General features: G+C 46.5%; 1 protein-coding gene across 2 annotated transcripts in view; it reads right to left on the bottom strand.

The window, feature by feature from the left end:
• Nucleotides 1–15374, bottom strand: part of SLC35F4 (solute carrier family 35 member F4) — a 126601-nt gene extending 111227 nt beyond the window's left edge. For both annotated transcript variants that reach the window (XM_074149439.1, XM_074149440.1), the window contains exon 1: nt 15272–15374. In XM_074149439.1, the coding sequence (XP_074005540.1) occupies nt 15272–15374 (103 nt within the window). The remainder of the gene's footprint in view (nt 1–15271) is intronic.
• Between the last annotated feature and the right edge of the window lie 4105 nt (nt 15375–19479).

Genomic DNA, 19479 nt, shown 5'->3' with positions numbered 1-19479 from the left:
TATCAGAGTTGGCACAGTGCAGAGCTGCCGTGGCACCATGGTCTCTAACTGGAATTTGCCTGACATCCACATGGTTCATAACACGAGCAGAGCAAATTCAGCTCTACCCAAAGACTAAAGGTACATGGCAAGAAGATAAAGCCGCTTGCCCTAGAGCCTTTGGCTCTGCCAACAAAAGCAAAACTCATTAATTGCCAGTGCTGTACCTCTCCAGCCACCATAGGACCCCTAGGACTCCACCACAAACTCTGCTCCGGTATCTGATCTTCGCAGAGGAAAATGAAGCTGAACTGATTAAAAAAAAATGCCTTGGGATTACCCTTTTTCTCAAGCTATCTAGGCTTCTCTGCAGCCTCTGCCAAAGCAGAGAAAGTCAGCTCTAATTTGCCATCCAGCTGCAACCATTCCCTTCCCAGTTCCCACCAGCACAGGATCACTAGGATAGCTCCAACCCAGCCCTCTCCTGGCAAGGGCTGCGAGCAGTGCAGGGAAACTCCGTGCATGGAGCCCCCGACTGCCCTTGTTACGCAGCTTATGTTTAAACAGCACAGAAATGAGACAATTAAATTAGTTTCACTGATAACTTTCAGCATCTCTCTTCTCATCTTCTCTCTCAGCCTGGTTTCTCCTACAATGCTCCTGCAGGTAAAGAGCCAGCACGTCTATGTTAAACCTGCTGAAATGGTCTCTTTCCCTCAAGAAATCTCTGCAAACCCGTAATGTAAAACCAGGAGAGAACTTCATAAACTACCTTCCATAGGTTTGCAAACATCACCTCATTACTAGCCAATTCTTTGCACTTACGCTTATGAAAGCAAGACTGAATTTTGTATTTTACCTCCAAAGCAGAGCAGAGTCCTCCAATCCAGCAGCGTTACATAAATGAGTTTCACACCAGTGGGGAGAGCCTAATAGATTTTGTAGGTCAGTGCTTCTGGCAGATATTTCTCTAAAGACTATGTTTTGAGTTCAAGGAAAAAAAAAAAAAAAACCACAAACCTACCCTTCAACTAGAATTTCGAAGGCACAGTCCAGTAAAAGTTAATAAGAACAGGGGAACAACAGAAGGAGGAAAGAGCTCAATTGATTTGTTGCAAGCTGAGCCGAAGTGTTTCGAAAATTCAGGGCATGCGAGGACAAAATAAAAAAAAAAAAATAATATTCGAGCAGAGAACAACTCAAAAATAAAAATAGCAGCAGTGTCTAAGAACAGTTCTTCAAAGGGATGTCAGACTTTACAATACTTTGTGCAGCAGCAGTGACTAAAAAGGCTTCATGTTGTCACTACATGGCAGTATTTAAAACCAGCATTCATTTCTTTGGGAAAAAAAATAAATAACAAAAACACACACAGCAGAATAATAAAATGCAACCCATAGGACGGTTGCTTTAAATCCTATTAATAAAACTCTGGGGCACTTTTCCTTGTTCAGTGTGGTCACCACAATGTCAAATTCTAATTTTAAACACAGGTCAGAAATGTCATAACTGGCAACGCAATGGATGGCACAGGTGACAAAGATAATTTCTGGGAACTTAATGTTTAAAATAAACAGAACTCGTGGCATTTCTTTATTGCCTTTTCCAAAACTAAGAGTTACAGTGAGTATTAAATTTGCTAACAGACAAACTTTTATGCTTTATATAAGGCCTCTTGTGCAGCTATGTCTTCTTTCCCTGGGCTCTTAAGGAGCCAAGATGTCTGAAACGGCTGCAGAATCCTCTCTCTCACTAAGCTGCAGGAGAAAGAGGGGGGAAGCTTACTTTTCCTTCTCTGGGTGCCATGACATATTTGTGAGCCTAATAACATCCTTGCAAAGTAGATAAAAAATTAAGTATTATCTCTACATTACATCAGCAAAGAAAGAGAGGGCCAGTAGTCAGCCACCGGTTTTCTGCAAGTACAAAATTAACCTTGGATTTATTATTTCAAATAAGAAGAGATGATCATCATGAATATTTTATAACATTTTCTGTAGCCTTAATAAAACAACTACATTCTCTCCATTTTTTAAAGCTGCAAAGGGTTCACAACCATCGTCTGCGATGCTCTACAGACCTTTGCCAATAGCTGTGGTTCTGGAAATGAATCTTTTATTCATTGAATTTCAGACTGAAACTTGAAATTGTCCTGTAGAAACATTTTATCGTTTTTACTACATCATCACAAAGTCCCAAACAAAGGCAGGTGTACCCTGTGAGACTCCTGGCATCCTGGTACAGCCTGAAGAAGTAGCCAAACAGTATAAAGCCAATGTCTCTCCTCCCAGGCCAGTATCTTATTTGTGTGCTGGAAGGAATTATGGAAGGAAAAAAGATGTGTTAGCTTCACAGGATGCTTATTCACACCAAACAGGCCAATGCTTTCTTTTCTTTCTCCTCCTCTGTCTCCACATACACTGGGGGTTGGGGGAGACCTGACTTCAAGACTTCATGGGAATTACCCTCGTTCATCAGCTGAAGAACCGCATCCCAACAACCAGCAGCAGCAGAGACAAGCAAATCCACAACAGCAAAATAGACAAAACCACTTTTCTACAGAACTGCATCTTCTGGCCAGATTCTCTGGTGTCTGAAAAGCAATTAGACAAATTCATGGAAGAAACACCCATCAAAAGCTACTAAAATACACATACACTGAGAACTTCCCAAGGCACAGATCAACGGAGGATGGAAGCACACCAGGAACCTGCACTATACTCTTCTCTGCACATCTCCTGCTGACCACTGTCCAAAGCTGGATGTTAACTAGATGCATCTTTGATAAGACCCCGAATATTTTATGCAGTACATCCAATCTTAAGGAGTGAGCTAATTCTACAGCTTTCCCACTGTATGGAACCAAGAGGGCCTCCTTTTTCTAGCTGGCCACCTGTTTTTGTAAGGTCCATCAGGACTCCATGCCTTTCACGCTCTCTGACTCCTGCTAAGTTTGCTTGGATTTGGCCAACAGATTCAAAAGTTACCGGGGGAGGGAGTAAGGACAGAACTATGATGTTCATATAAGCCTTGTTTCCTTAAGAAACCAGGTTAAAAAAATCAACAGATGACGAGTTACAAGACGTTCTGTAATCTGCTTTTAAAACACCCAGGAATGAGGCGCGAAGTCCTAACAGGGCACACGAGGATGTGCTTGACAAGGAGCGAGCACTTACATTAGGCAAAACAACATCATCTTTTAAAAATGATTCCATGATAAAAAGAGAGACCCAGCAGCAACTCCAAAGAGCAGGAATCTGCTCACTCACAGACCTACCAGAAGGCTCAGGGCTATTCTTTCCTTGCTAAATCATCCCCTTTACTCTCTTCCAGACCTTAACAGACTGCTACAAAAATACCATAAATTATAGAGCATGAATGATGTCAAAGCCTGCTCTCGGAGGAAGGCTGGGAACAGCAATCACATATTCTTCAGTTTGGGAATACACAGACACAATTTTTGTCCATAGCCTATTAAAAAAAAAAAAAAAAAAAAAAAGACTCTGCACATCAAAGGCACCAAATATATTTCCTTTCAGATCTTCCCTTCAACCGGGACTTCCCTTCCCTAAGTCCGATACCACAGACACAGGGAGAGAAGGGAGGCTGACAGGATGAAAAGGGGAAGTCAGGACCAAGGAGAATGGCTTAAGTCACTGAAATACACAGGGAAAGTGTAAATGCAGCAGAAGAACCACTATCTACATAACAGGTTAACTGCAATTCCAGCTGGCTTCCAGAGAGACCTACTTCTGAGTACCTGAATGTGACAGGAGATAATGACCACAACCATCAAATGAAGACCTATGAGTCTTCTCTTCGTCTGCATAAAGGATACCTGGCGATTCAGGCTGCTCTAAACTGCAGTGCCTGTCCACAGTCCCAAGTAGGGAAACAGAAAAACTTGGGGAACATCAACAAAATGGGATGACTTGTTTTACCCAGCTACACACCACCCATCACCCACATGGAAGATATGAAAGCCAACAGTCATTAATCCACCAGGATTCTCCTGCTCTAAGGTGATCTTTTGCCAGGTAACACAACATTAGGACCACTTCACGGTGGGAGGGGAGAGGGTGAAGAGAAGGAAATGATCAGAACCTTGATGCTGTTCTCCAGAGCTGTGTTTATCAGAAAAATCCTAAAAAGAGGGCAGAACTTTTGTTTACAGCTAAACCAAAAACATCCTCAGCTGTGAACATCCCACACCTGGGAGCAGCTTTGGAATTAAAGTAAATCTGAACCCAGATAACTGAGGTCTGTCCCTTACTATTACTTGTATGTCAACTCCAAGACCCCAGCTAAAACAAACGACCAGAAACAACGTCTGTTAATGAAGTGCACAGTGGTAACGCTGGATTTCTTCTACCCTCCATTCCCCTACATAGGAAAAATAATAGAGTTCCCTTTTTGTTTGCCTCCTGAAAGAAGTAAACTATAAGGAATGTCTTAGCTCCACAACGTGCTATGAAACTTCACTACACTGTATAAATGTTTTACACCAATAATAATTAAGAGGTACATTTTCAAAGAAATGCCTCTAAAAGTTATGCACCTAAAATTTGAGAGCACTGCAGCTAAATCAAAGGTACACGCTCACCAGAGTGGTATTTCCAGGTGTCTGCCTTAGAAACTTTGCATCTGTGCACAGTGTGAGTACCTAAGTTTAAGCAAGTTCTCTGGAGTCTGCCCATGTACAGACATCTTTTCTTCTAGCTGACTTCTCTAAGCCCATAGCTGAGGATGCCTGTCTTCACAAGGATGCTCAAAACGGTTGCTCTAAATTCACTTCAAAGCAGATGTGCACAAAGACACCGCACAGACCCTAGCTAGAAATAGGGCTGCTCCAATTTGATCTAATTAACCTCCTTTCCAACACTGAATGCGTGGAAACCAACGGGATGCATTGGAAAACCCAGCTAAGCAGCCTCTTCACTGCTTTTGCCAGCCGCAGTGCACCTAGAGGTGAAGCAGAACCTCAGCCTCATAAGCCAACCCTCCAACCAACCAGTGAGGGCTGCACCTGAGAGCAGATGGCATGTTCCTGGACCCACGCCTCCATGAAGACACTGGGCCAGACAACAGTTGTGCACTCAACCGCACACTGAAGTCAGCACAACGCTCCCTGTGAGCGTCAAGCCTCGTGGCACACAACCACAGATAAACCCATGCCCATTGCCAAAAGGTCCCCCGAGAAGAGTGGCAGAAGGATGGATGAATTGTACTGGATGAATCACCTCAACAGGACACATATGGCTCAGAACACCAACAAGAGCTCAACTATGTTTTTCAACTGAAAAACATCTTTTGTTCCTTCTTCCAAGGTTCTTTTTTCAATGCACATGAAAAATGGCACTTCAGTGATATTCTAGACACCTCACCAGTCTGAACTCTTTTCTCAGAAGAAACATTCTCATAATGTTTAAAGTTTTCTTCTTATCTAATTCCTCACTCTTTTCCCCCCACTTTCCCACCCAGGAAAGAAGAAAGAATTGATAGAAAATTAGGAAACTTCATTAGATGTGTTCTTCTTGCCCATCTTCCTGGTAAATGCTAAGTTCAATCATTTTCCCCCTGCTCTTTGTGTTAGCAACCTCACTGAGAATTGAGCAAGTGCTTTCTCATGCACAGAACCAATCCTCCTCAGGTAGAACTCCAAACCGTGGTACAGAAACACCAAGAGTAGTCCACCTTCCTACCATCCACGCTGTCAGCACCAAAGAATTTCCTCTGGTGGAGCACTGAGAAGCATCCCGCTTGCACACAAGCTGCTACAAACTCTAGCCCCTGTAACGTATCACACAACAGGTTATTTCTGGCACTGCAGAGAAAAACCCCAACCTGCACCCACACAATTCCAGGGCTGTAAACTCCACATGGCAAGCTTTGTCTAAGAAAGGATTAAGAAGTCTCAGGATTTAAAGATATAGAAGAAAAAGCTCATAACTACTGCACTGTTAACTGCACTGTAACAACTATGCCATCTTACTCCAAGATGCCAAATATAAATCGCATCGTGCAAACTAATGGAATCGCGTTTCTGCCTCAGAGCCCTCCAACAGAGAACATGTGTTCCAGCCTGTTTCACCCTTATCTTACACAGGCACAGCAGCACGTGCGTTCAGTATTGTCCTTGAGACAGCCAGGTATACGATGCCCATTAGCTGGAATGGACCCGCACAGTTGTGTTCCTATGAATCATAAAGAAAATCAGTCCCCAACAGGAAACTATTCTTTAGCAAGGTGCACAGCATCTCCAACTCTCCTATTAATAATAAAGGTGTGTGTTAGCCCTTGTCAAAAATGTCCCCCAGAAGACTAAGCCTCCGCAGGAAGAGAGATGGCTGTACTGTATATTGCTTCAGCAGGCAATTGCTCAAGCAATACTGCTCCGGTGCCATGAACAGCCACTTCCCAGTCATAACGCAGGCACAAAATGCCTGAAACAGAAGGAATAACTGGAAGAGTCACCAAGGTTGGCGTCAAGCTACAGTTTCTTTCTCACTCTGGATGGAGAGATCACCAGGTCTATGACCAGTCTAGTAGTGAATTTGGTGGAGCCAGACTGACCCATTAACTGCATGCTGGTGCTTGCCTCTCCCTTCCTCCTCCCCAAAAATGTAACTGGAAACTTAAATGAGACTCAAAACAGACGTGGAATCTCTTCTGGCATCAGACAAATAGACTTGACAGCTTTGAGACATGGAACAGCTTTAGGATTATGAAGCAGGTCCAGAGGAGGGCCACTAAAATGATCAGGGGGTTGGAGCACCTCTGCTATGAGGACAGACTGAGGGAGCTGGGGTTGTTCAGCCTGGAGGAGGCTCCGGGGAGACCTAATAGCGGCCTTCCAGTCCCTGAGGGGGGCCTACAGGAAGGCTGGGGAGAGTCTGTTTACAAAGGCCTGCAGTGACAGGACGAGGGGCAATGGTTTTAAGTTGGAGAAGGGGAGATTTAGATTGGATATGAGGAAAAAGTTCTTTACCATGAGGGTGGTGGAACACTGGAACAGGTTGCCCAGGGAGGTGGTTGAGGCCCCTTCCCTTGAGATATTCAAGGTGAAGCTCAACAAGGCCCTGGGCAACCTGGTCTAGTTGGGGGTGTCCCTGCTGACTGCGGGAAGGCCGGACTAGATGACCTTTGGAGGTCCCTTCTGGCCTGGACCAATCTATGAATCTATCGATCTATTACCAGAAACAGCAGGAAACACTATCTTCCACCCTAGACCTGAATCCTGCTCCCTTGCCTTAGCTCATAAGGAAACCAAAACCAGACCAAATCAACTTCTCCTTCCTTGCCTCTACAAAAGGACAGCAGAGACACCTTTCTCATTCCCTCGCTCCACTACCCCTCATCCAGGTCAGCCCAGCCAAATGCAGGAAAGGGCAAGTCCATTTTATCAAGAGTATTTGCGAGGGAAGTCTAGGAAGAATCAATATGGTTTTAAAGTAATAACAAAAAGGTCTTCTTTGTGCAGCAGATACACTCAGAGCCCATGTCCTGACCATATGCTGCATGATTTTGAATAAATTCACTGCTGCCACTCAGAGAGCCTGGGATGCTCTCACTTACAGCTCTGCCGTCGCTGTGTAAGCCATACCCTGGGCATTAGCTAGGCACAACGTTACAAATTCCGCCTTCCTGCAGTGAAATCTGCCATTCTGCAGAGGGCCAGCCCAAATTCCTACAGCCACCAGGGAGTCCCGCTTCACCTTAATGCAAGAAATAAAGATTTTCAGTCTCACCAAGTAGTGCTGGACCACTTACTTTTGGTGAATAATTTAACCAGTCAGTTAAGCACTTCACTTTCCACCACCACCCCCCTATTTGCAACTTTGCCACAACGAGACAGTGACTTTTTTCTGCAGGTGTTTTCATTATTCATTATTGTGATCATCCAGCAGCAGGTTTGTGTGAAAAATTCCTGCCACCAGTTGTTGAACAAACAGCAAGCCGCAAATTCACTGTCACGGGTGAATTCCCATGCAGGTAGCCAGGCACAGGCCCATCAATTTCCAAGCGTGCAAAAGAAATAATTGCAAAGTTTTAAAACCACTAATAAAAAAACAAACAAAAACAAAAATAAAAACAACCCAAAAAAAACAAAAAAAAAGGAATACAAGCACTGGACGGGTAAAAGTTTGCTCAGAACCATCTGTCACTTTGGAATATTATTTTATGACATTTAACCAAGACCAGATATGCAGCTGCCTGCCTGAGTGGATGAAGAAGACAATGTAAGGGAAAGAGTGCTGGAAGGACAGTCAAAATGAGGGACACCTCTTCTGTTCACACCAGGAGCTCATGGCTTACCCAGGTCATTGCTTAAAGAGCTATATGCAGCAGCAACTTTCTTAGGAAAAGCAAGAAGAAAATACAGCATGCAGCTCCACGCTGCCATGATAAGGAAGAAATTTTTCACTATGAGGGTGGTGAGACACTGGGAATAGGTTGCCCACAGAAGCTGTGGATGCCCCATCCCTGGAGGTGTTCAAGGCCAGGTTGGATGGGGCTTTGAGCAACCTGGTCTAGCGGGAGGTGTCCCTGCCCATGGCAGGGGGGTTGGAACAAGATGATCTTTAAGGTCCCTTTCCAACCTAAACCATTCTGTGATTCTATGACAACACCAAGTTGAGCGAGCTCAAAGCCACCTCAGGTGAATCGGTGCGAGTGAGGCGAAGCAGCAGGCTGCCGGAGAGCTGTGTCACCAGGGAGGACAAGACACAGCCCAACCATCGCCTGGAGGCCAAGCAGCGGAGGAAGCCTTTCTGTGAGAAGGCAGAGGAACTGAAAGCATGTGTAGAAAGCCACCAAGTTATTGAAAGCACCTCCACCAACCTTAGCACCAGGATGGGTTCAGCGCAAGACCTGCTGTGCAGTCACCAGTAGAGGAAGAGTTCGCTCCATCAAACGTTATGGCTTGTTCTGCACAATCTCTGGCAAATTAAGATCCCTCCCCCCCAACCTTACTGTCTCAACTTCCCCCTGCCAAATAGGAGTAATTTTTCTCAAAATCTTGGCAAACGACTTTATGAGGCATCTTTAAAGCTTGGGAAATAATTCTTATTTAGATACATAAGACCGGGAGAGACTTTTTGGCCATTAATTTCAGCCTTTCGCTAATTTCCAGCCTTAATTTATTCATGGCCTGTTCATACCCATTTGTCTGTGTGCCAACACGCCGTTTCGGTTTAAATAACTCTTCTTTCCTACATCTCCCTGTTCGTCTTCCCAAGATGTATTTGGAGATGGTCCCATCTTGGCTAGTCTACACAAGCTAAGCTCTGTCAGTCCCATCTTCAAGGGTATGCTCCCCATCATCCTGGTCCCCATGGTGTCCCTGCTGATTTAAATTCATTCCTCCTGCCCACAGTTGTTCAGAACTGTACCCGTAATGCCATGGCATACTCAGGTACATTTTCATGGCTCAGTTGCCCAGGAATTTGACCCAAAGAGACTGAAACAGCCCCTGATGAAAGGCCAAGGACTGAACCAGTTCCAACTAATGAGACCCTTCACCCTCCAAAACGCTTGGAGATCCCAAGTGATGAGGAGGTCCCACACTCCAGCTGCTTGCACAATTCTGCCATACCATTCCCTCCAGCATAAACAGAAACCTGCACAAAGCCTGGCCCTACTCCATTAAAGAATACATACCAGGTCTTGCCAAAATTAGTGAGCAAAGGAGTATTTACAAAATCTGTTTTGCTGAAAGAAATTACTTCCGAAGTTATTGCTACCAGTGCTGATACACAGCCATACATTTATTTAATTTTTTTTTGCCTGAACAGAGAGACAAGCTTGTGAGGAGAAGAAACTCCAATAGGAGTGCACCCTATGCTGTGACATCTACTTGTGCTCCCAGAGCTGGTGGGGAAAAAGATTGTTAGATCCATAGTTTGCAATTCAGCCCCCTCTGCAGCACACTCTCCTAAAAGAAGAGCCAGGAATCACCCTCCTATGGAAAATCAGCTTTGAAATAAAGCAGATTCCAGCCCAGAACTACATCTGGAGTCACTGTTGGGCGGCACAGGGGCAGCCTCAAGACTTCAGCTCACACAGCAGCTGGTTCAGACCCCACTGCCTCAACCACCACTTGATGAAACCAGCCTCATCCACCAAAAATCTAAGCACCGCTCCTCTACAGATCCTTTCCCAGCCTCCCCCATCGTGTGTGCTCCACACGGAGAAGCCAAGGGCTCTGCGAACTGCTAGAGAAGCAGCTGGGTGCCTCCAGCACACGGACTGAGACTTTGTTCCCCTCGCTGGAAGTGACAAGCCACCAGGAGGGCACGGTATTCAGCAAGCACGGAGACGATCGTGGTTTGCCATGTGATTCGTACTGCAGCAGAGCTGCTGGCACAGCTGCTCTAATAACCAGAAGAAAATTCCCTCCAACGTTTCAGAGTTAAGATTTCCCCTCCACAACCTTTTACTCTGCTCGGAGAGCTGGAGAGCCGAATTGCCAAGCCACTGGCGCTAGCTCAGCAGCAGTAATCCCAATCTTATTAAGCAAAGCAATTAAGCATGGACTTAACTTTAAACACATTGTCAAAGCCCAGTGGCTTACAGCAAGTTCAGACTTAAGCAGATGCCTAAGTTCATCGCTGACTTGAGGCTTAACTTGCCAAATTAAACCACAAAACCCTGCCTGAGCTGTTCTAGGGAAGGGAGAAAACACAAAGCTTATTCTCTACAGTGACTGTGCTAACATTAAGGATAGGCTCAGCATTTCTCCACTGCTAAGGACACACACTGCTGTAAGGGCTTCTCAGCTCCTCGGCAGACAGGTCTGACATCCAGCTGCACCAGAGGGGTGGGTGGTCAACCAGTGTCCCACCGTGTGCCCAGTATCACAACCAGCAGTCCCACTGCTGCATAGACACGAGCCACCAGCCTCTGCTTCTAGGAGCTTACACAGCTCCAGGGTTTCAGGGCAGGTCTGAAGGAGAGGCGAAGAGGAGCTCGACGCAGTGTAGGACACCCTACAAGAGTTTAGAGGTCTAGGAAGCACCTGCTGAAGGTCGGCATTCACAGTCTGCTGCGGTGGGAATCAAACCCTCCAGATCTGAATGAGACATGCCAGAAGGGTAGAAATAAGCTTTGCATATTAAGAGAAGCTCTCCATGCATGCTGAAAAAGAAAAGGTGATGGCCCATGTGAAGAGCTAGGAGAACAAGTGCAGCCACTGAATTTTCAGTACAGTTACACTGTTCTTGTCCAGGCCTGATAAAACAGCACTACAGAAACACAGGTCTGTGATGCTGAGAGCCAGGACAAGACATAAAACTTTGTGGATGCTTTAAAGACCTCCAGCAAAAAGGCATTACACAGGCTTGTAGCAAGAAACTGCTTGACTTGGTGAAGCTGATGAAGATTAGAGATAAGAAACTTTGGCTGGAGCAGTTTTAATTCAGTGGAAGGCACAGAAAAGGTGTTAGGACAGACTGGAAGGAGAGGAACTTTGTAGTGTGAAAGTAAAAAAGCTTTCAGTACTGAGATGAAAGGCAGATGGGGTGGCAGTTGGAAAGAGTCAAAAAAGAAAGAAAAAAACACCCAAAAAACAAAAACCATACAGACTCTTAAGACTGGAGACACCAAACGTGATTGCATCATCAGCAAAAAGTCAGAGAAGAATGAGAAGTTATGGCAAAGATCAGGAGAGGGAACAGGGTTTCCCACTGTTTGTGTAGATGGACAAGCTGGATCAGACCAAATGAAAATGCACACATTGAGACATGAAGCCAAGAGGTCACGAATCAAGAGAGCACCATCTGCAGTCCCAGGTTAAGGGCTAGAGCATCTGATCTATACCAGCCCCATGCCCCGGGAAATTATGGAGTAACTTTGAAGAAATTCACTGGAAGAGGGACACAGCCCCTCTTCCTTCCCACAGAAGCCAGAGACCTCATACGTACTCTGTACATTTTAAACACAGGAATTGAGGGATCAAGCCACGCATCCAAAGGTAGAGGATGACTGGGATCAAGATGAGCCCTTTTCATCTAAGTAACAAGTGAGGGGAAAAAGAAAACCTATCTTGCTCCAGTTCCTGTGACTTATTATGCAGGATATGGAGGTGGGTTTTTACAATATACATGGATGCAAACACCAGACCAAAATACATGCTTCTGCTTAATCAGATGACTTAGAGAAATAAAGAAGGTATTTTCCTTCTCTAACAGCTTCTTTTTTTTTTTTAAGGATAAATAAATTGATAAAAGTGCCTGACTAAAATTAACAGAAGAATCATCATGTGCACACTCCCAAGTCTGAAGTAGGTTAGTGCACACAAATATAGAAGATGAAGCAAAGTCACTAGAAAATACTGCAGTTCTTTGCAATAAAAGCTCTTGAACACTGCCTTCCTCTGACATTAGATTTCATGACGATTTGTGACCAGTCTTTAGCCTTCACACCCAGAAACTGAGGCATGATCTGTTAAACCACAGAATACGTGCCGATCCACTGAGGGAGGGATGTAAACCACCAGCACAATTCAGAGAGCCTTGGGCTTTTTTGGTCATTCTCCAGGACTCCACCAGAAGCAAGCAGAACAGCAGGCATCCCCACCCCCCGCCTTCACCTTTCCTCATCAAGAGAAATTTCCCCATCCCCAGCTGGGGACAAAGAGGAGCCTCAAGCAAGGTGGTGACTATCAGCAGGCTGTCATCATCCAAATAGCATCCCCACCTGCTGCCTGGCCAGCTCTCTGATCAGACCCGAGGGGGACCCAAGAAGCAGACAGCACAAAGCCGTCCTGGGGACAACAGATCATCCTCAAGTTGCCCTTTTCCTCGGGCACCCTTCAGACACAGACAGGAGCAAGGTGACACAGGAACAGAGTAAGAACTCCAAGCCAGGACCTCCAAAAGTGACTCTCGCTGCCTCAGTGCCAAGAGGCTGTGTGTTCAAGATCCCCAAAGAATGCCTGTTCTTTCCCCAGGAAGGGGCAGAGCATCTTCATGAAAATCCTAACACATTAAAGCACTTTGTAAGCCCAAAACACAGAGCCACGAGGATAAGGCAGTCATTAGCCAAGTGCAAGCACTCCAAAAATTATGATGATGGTTCCAAAACTTATGAGACTGCTTTTAAAGGGACTTAGAAGGGGTACATGCTTTTAATTTACCCTAGGGAATTTAAGTATTGGGATACCTCTGGGTTATACACTTCCAATTTTCCTCTTCAAGCATGATGACCACAAATTTTCCTTATTTTCTTCAAGCAGCAAGACCTGAGAAACTAACCACTTTTATTTTGCCTCAGCACCCAGTCACCAAAGGTACAAAATCCTAGGAAATTTGCAATAAGATCCCAAGAGTCAGCACTTTTAAAAGCCTTGGCCTCTGTCAGTTCTCACGTTCAGTTTCTCACAGCCTCTCCTGACATGCTTTATCTAATTTTAAGCAGATGCAATCTGTAGCACCTGCAGAACCTGGTCCTGGACTAAGAAGGCTTTTCCGTGTCCAGGTAGTCCTCTCCTGGCCTCCCTGATGCACCCAGGCAGAGCCACTTGCATCGCCAACGCTGAATTCAGGTCTGCATTTCGACAGAGAGTGGGAGTGTTGCTGCAGACTGAAAAATTGCGTTCTGCCACTAAAGCAAACTTGCGACAAAGTATTAAGCCAGTATCCTCATCCCTCTCTGGCAAATCACACCGTAGGGATGCTCCGGAGATGCTGCAGAATTTGGGACACAGGTCCCACCTGGCTCAGACCGAAATAGCCCCTGGACTGTCACGCACCCATTCCTCCAGATTGCTCCGAGCTTCTTCCCAACTCCTCTGGCTACGGACAAACCAACTGACCTCACCAAATGAACACAGCACCTGCCACGCTGTGAGCATCCTACCAGTAACAGAGGAATAAAAACACCCATCATGACCATTTGCTTTTTCAGCTGACCATTACACACTAGAATTATTCCTTTTTTTTTTTTTTTTAGTGGTTTCAACACATGGCTTTCCTCCCTCTGTCATAAAAAGCCCACAGACATGCTTATCTGATATTAGCAGTTTATTAATTGTGTTTTGGTTTATTGTCGTATGTTTCCAGAGCACTGTCTGCGCTGGAAAGCAGTTCACCTCCTTTGAATCCTAAGGGGAGTTTAAATACGCAGAAAAAAAGTCTGCTCCTTAGTGCTCACCTCACCTAATGGTTGGGTTGTTGGTTTTTTTTTTCCTTTCCCTTTTTTCCCACCCCCCACTTTGCCTCCATCCCCCTTTTGTGTTTGGTTTTTGTTTTTGTTTTTGTTTTTTTTACGCTGTGGCATCTCGTAGCTTTTCCAAACTGCAAAGTAACTATTAGACAATAAAACCCTACCGCATCCATTTCCTCGGTGGTAAAAATGAATCATTTCTTTCATTAGCCCAACTTTCCCCCATTAAATAGCTCTTCAGAGTACTGGGACAGCCACAATTTCAGAGAAACCCGCTACCGTTCTCCCAGCTGCTAGAAACCCGCTGCTCCTAATTAAAAACTTCAAAAGAAGCAGAAATAGCGAATTTCTGCGAGGACCAACTGCTTTAATTTCATCTGCTTCTTTTAAGGAAGGAAAAAAAAAAAAAAAAAGAATAATAAAAAAACCAAACAACCCAACAGCAAACCCCTAAAACACAAGTGTCTCGTATTAAAATCACACGAAGGAATACCCCTCGGTGACTCCCCACTTTTCTGGAAAAATCTAATTAGTTTTGTGAGGAAGATGAGTAATCCAGGAGCCTCACGGCGAGGCGGTCGCCCCGGGGCGGGGGGGGGGGGGGAGGACCTGCCGGGACCGAAACTTTCCCGGGGCGGCGCGGAGCACCCGGCGAGCAAAACCGCCCCCCCGGGGCAAGGTGGGTGAGGGGGTTGGGGGTGTAAGGAATGAAAATAAAAAATAAACCTCAAAAACGACAGTGAGAGGGTCCCCGCACCCCTTGCCGAGCCCCGGGTGCAGGATGGAGCCGCGGGGGCCGAAGTTGAGCGGCGAAACGTCGCCTCCCCCCCGCTCACACACACACCACACACACCCCCACACCCAGCCCTGCGGCCACGTTCCTCCACAGGCCACTCGCCCACCCAACCCCTGGCCACCGAGCCAAGGGCTCTACTGGCCCTCCGGGCTCTCCTCAGGCGGGAGCCGGGCAAGCAGCCGCCCTCGGCCGCCCCACACGCACCCCCTGAGGGGTGAGGAGGGCATTTTGGGGGGGGGGCAGGGGCACCCTGAGGGCTCTGCCGTCACCTCCCCTCCCACCCTCCCACACACGCAGCCCCCAGGGCTGGGAGAAGCGGGAGGGGCGCCTTACTTTTCTGGCTGGAGTAGCCCGGGTAGTATCCATAGTAGCCCGTGATCCGCAAGATCCTGTCCTCGATGGTGGCCACACCGTTGGGGGCTGCCTTCCCATCCATAGAGGGAGGGAGCCGGGCGCGGGGCGGCCGGGCGGGACGCCGAGCCGGAGAGAGCCGAGCCGGGCTGTCAGGAGGAGGAGGAGGAGGGGGGATGAAGAGGAGGAGGAAGGCGGTGCGGGCTCGGCCGCCGCAGCTGCCGGTGCCGCCGGGGCGCTCGCTCTGACTCCGCCGCCTGGTGCAGGACGGGCTCCGCAGCGCGGCGGCGACCGGCGCCCAGCCCGGCCTCGCCCCCCCCCTCCCCGCCCGCCCAGCCCCGGGCGCCGGGGGGAGGACACACACGATGGAGGGGGAGGTGGCACTTAAAGTCGTTATTTAAAGGCTGGGGACAGCGCGCTGGCCCCTCGTTTAAAGGGCAGGAGGAGATGGGGAGGCGGGTGGGCCCCTCCGGGCCGCGGCTGAGGCGGGAAGGGGTGTGAGGGCCGGGCCCGCGCCCCCGGCCGGGTGAGGGGTCTCGCCTCAGCGCGGCGGGTCCGGTGTCACCCTCTTGCTGCCAGGCCCTCCAGATCCCCCCTGTAGTGATGACCAACCGAGGGACGGGGTTGTCTTTGGAGTTGAGGGGGTTTACTCCAGCTTTTGGGACTGTCAGCACTTCCCCCCACACTGGGGGCTCAACAGGGGCCAGGAAGGTGTCACAGCACGGTTTGGGTTGGAAGGGACCTTGAAGATCATCTGGTTCCAACCCCCCTGCCATGGGCAGGGGCACCTCCCGCTAGACCAGGTTGCTCAAAATCCCATCCAGCCTGGCCTTGAACTCCTGAAATGTTACCTGTGAACCACAGATCCTCAGACCTGTCCCCCCAGGGGCTCCCACAGGTGTCAGAGAAAGGACAGAGGACTCTGAGGGGGGAAGGTTTCACTGTCCCTCCAGAGGAACCTGTGTCTCTCTTTATGTGTCACTCGGGGCCACACCACCTCAGTGGTGGCAGCTGTGCTGTCCCACCATCCGGGAAAGCTCGGAGGAGGAGAAGGGGTACCTGCCCTCTGCCACCCAGGCAGGTTGGACACCTGCTCTAAGATCTATCCATACGATGTCCTCTAAATCCCTGCCTGCGTATGAAAAAAGAGGTAAGAAACTCACCCTTTGGTTTTGTAACTCATTGGTCACAATCAGGCTTTGAATTCCTTGACTTTTCCTGCTACTGGTCCTTGTTATGCTTCTGTCCAGTAGACTGAGATCATTAGCCTTTTTTCCTCCAGGATATATTTCTGTCCAGTAATCAACTCGCTTTTTTTCCCAGCTCTTTCATTGTTTTGTGCCTCTGTCATACCTTGTCTTCACCTACTCCTTTTCGGTCCCAGCCAGTGCCATTAACTGGTGGGTGGGGAATCTGGTCAAGCCATTTCATTTCCTTTGCTTCCTCCTCTCTTCACATCCGTTCTTCTCCCTTCCGCACTTGGCTAAATCAGCTGATGGCGCAAAACAGCCTTTTATGAGCACAAACAAATAATGGATGTATTAAAAATAGCCGCTGCTGTGGCTCTGCGTGGGGATTTGTTACCTGGTTAGCGTTTGTACGGTGCTTTGAAGATCAACATTTTCATGTGTATGAATGCAGGTATAATAAATGCACTTAAGATATTAAATACTCTTTTGATCTTGATTCCTTGTCTCCCGCCAAACTGCTAGGTAATACTAATGGTAGTTACAAACCAGTGATAAATCAACCACCTATAGCTCAGGAATTCAAAGTATTGCTCATTTCATAACTTCATCCCCTTCTAGGCTAGCTACGAAACAAGATTAGTGACTTTTGATGTTTTTCAATTTATAGATTTTTTGATTATTATTTTATTTGTGCAACAGAAGCACAGATTCCTGCATGGTGAATTTACACCAACTGGCAACAGACATTTTCTTTTTACTCCTGATCTGTGGAGTGTTATAAGCAGCCTGCGCCCCTCCAGGATTTCAGAGACCATGGGACAGAAGCGGTTGAGAGCCAGACCAGCTTTGAGAGGTGCTGGGTCAGTAGGAGCTGGTAAGGCTCTAACCCCTTCTGCAAGATTAAAATTCTCCATCCTAGTTAGGGAAGCACAGTTTATGCAAAAATCACTTGCCTGGTGTGTTGTGTGGAATATCTGAATATGCCACAAGTCCCTCACTTCCCAATTTCACCTCCAGTGGGAGTTGGTGTTATGAGAACATTACCAGCATTGATCTCGGCTTCAAAGTCAAATTTCGGGACTTAAAAGTGTTACTTTGCAGAGAAGGAAAGAAATGACAGGTTCATTTGAAGGTTAAACTAATATGCCCAGAAACAACTCTAAGCTTCAAATTCTTTCCAAACACCTTAGTTCTAGCTTAATTTTTCATCTCCTCTCTTCCTTTTATCCCTAGGCTTTCAAGGACATGCTGTGCATGTTTAAACATCCCTAGATAATAATATAAGCAAAGCCATTCTTGAAATTGCTCCTGATTGTGGTTCCCTTCCAACATCACTCTGTGCGATAGATGCACGGTGGTACCCTCTGTCTCTTTGAAAGCTTATAACGAATTGCAGCTTCGTATTGTTGCTGGATTCTTACTATGCTGACAATTTTTCTTTTCTTTTTCAGAAAAAAATCAAGCAGATTGCTTTTTCTGCAATTAGGCTTTTTGCAAGTTACGGTGAAAGGAGTGCAGAGGAAGCCTCGCTGAGTAAGATGTATGAACTATCATTTATTACCAAGAAAAAGACACTTAGTGATTAGGGGCACATGGGGACTTATTTGTTTCATCTTTTCAAGCTAAGAGGCCCATCAAAGTCGCTGGTTGCATAAATATGCTAAAGTGGTTTTGCAGAGAAATTTGTGTATTTACCAATGTGTGACTAAATTCTAAGGGTTGATCCAGAAAAGAGCTTTAAAAGCATCAATTTAAGCTGGAGCTTGTTGTAAAGGTTGAATCTCCCCCAGACTCTACAAATGTGTCTTTCTCTAGAGAAAGAAAGAGTCTTACACCATTAGTGGCCACAGAATTTCACCACAGCTTTTCAAAAAAAAAACATATTTAACTCCAGGCCATGTGTTAGCAAAAATAACCTCTCGAGTGAGAGAACAATGTAAATGTCTCCTGATCGTCTTGCTGATTCTGCAGACAGACAGTGCCAGTGTCTTTTCTGCTGCTCACAGCTCTCCCAGACAGCCTCAAATAGAAAGGAACAAGAGTCTGGGTGCATTTCACAGCTGCCTTTCAAATCCCACCGGATGGTGCTGTCAGGAACCAGCGAGTATCCTCACATGAGTAGAGCCTGAAGAAGCAGATCTTGCCTTACCTGCCCGTTTCTCACCATGTCGGCTCCAACTCTTTCTTCGTGAGGTAAGAGGCATCATTTCCTCCTTTTTGGTTCCTTATTTATGTTGCGAGGTAAGACGCAACACTGATAGCTTGGTAGGTGCCCACATCGGACAAACAGCCCAAGGCGTTTTTGTAAAGACACAGGGTAAGAAGAGTAGTGAAAATCCTTAAGAGTTGAACTGATTGCCTGAGATCCTAAAGCAGATCAACCACAAGCTTAGAGGATTACAGCCCAGTTTTCCACTTTCCCGTGCCACTTCCTTGTCCTGCTCCTTCACTACATCCTCCTCCATGTTCCTCCCAAGTCCACCTGAGATAACACCAAGGGGCGATATCAATCCATGAGCAGAGGTTACTGCCAATCCTGCCACCTCATCTCTTTGGGGAGGTTCTGACCTAAGCTGTTATCAGTAGTAAGGTGTAGTCAACATGTGAAAGAAGAAAAAAAAACCTGCCACAGTGAGGAATGTTTAATGCCAAGTGACTCTTTTAAGTGAAAAAGTAATTACAAGTTGGTCATTCCAAATTAATTGTTTTCATTCCAATATACTATTGGGGTTTTTTTAACAAGAATGTGTCACTTTGACTTGGACTGCAACTTAGCAAGAATCTTTAAAAAGGCACAGCAAATAGGACTTCTCCCATGTCATTTGAATAGAATTATTTTGTGTGTTATGGGCCCAGTTCTCTTCTCAGACAAGTCACGCTGGTGTAAAACTAGCATGAACACGAAGAAGCTGGACCCGTAGATAGGGAAAAGCCTGCAGCATTTAAAGTTCCTCTAATTGTCCTCTTCAGTGGTACCCATGGAAGTCACTGGAACACAGC

This window comes from Numenius arquata, chromosome 6 (genome assembly GCF_964106895.1).
Source record: "Numenius arquata chromosome 6, bNumArq3.hap1.1, whole genome shotgun sequence".
Lineage (NCBI taxonomy): Eukaryota > Metazoa > Chordata > Aves > Charadriiformes > Scolopacidae > Numenius > Numenius arquata.
The sequence above is the reverse complement of the archived record's forward strand: the minus strand, read 5'-3'. Positions and strand labels throughout refer to the sequence as shown.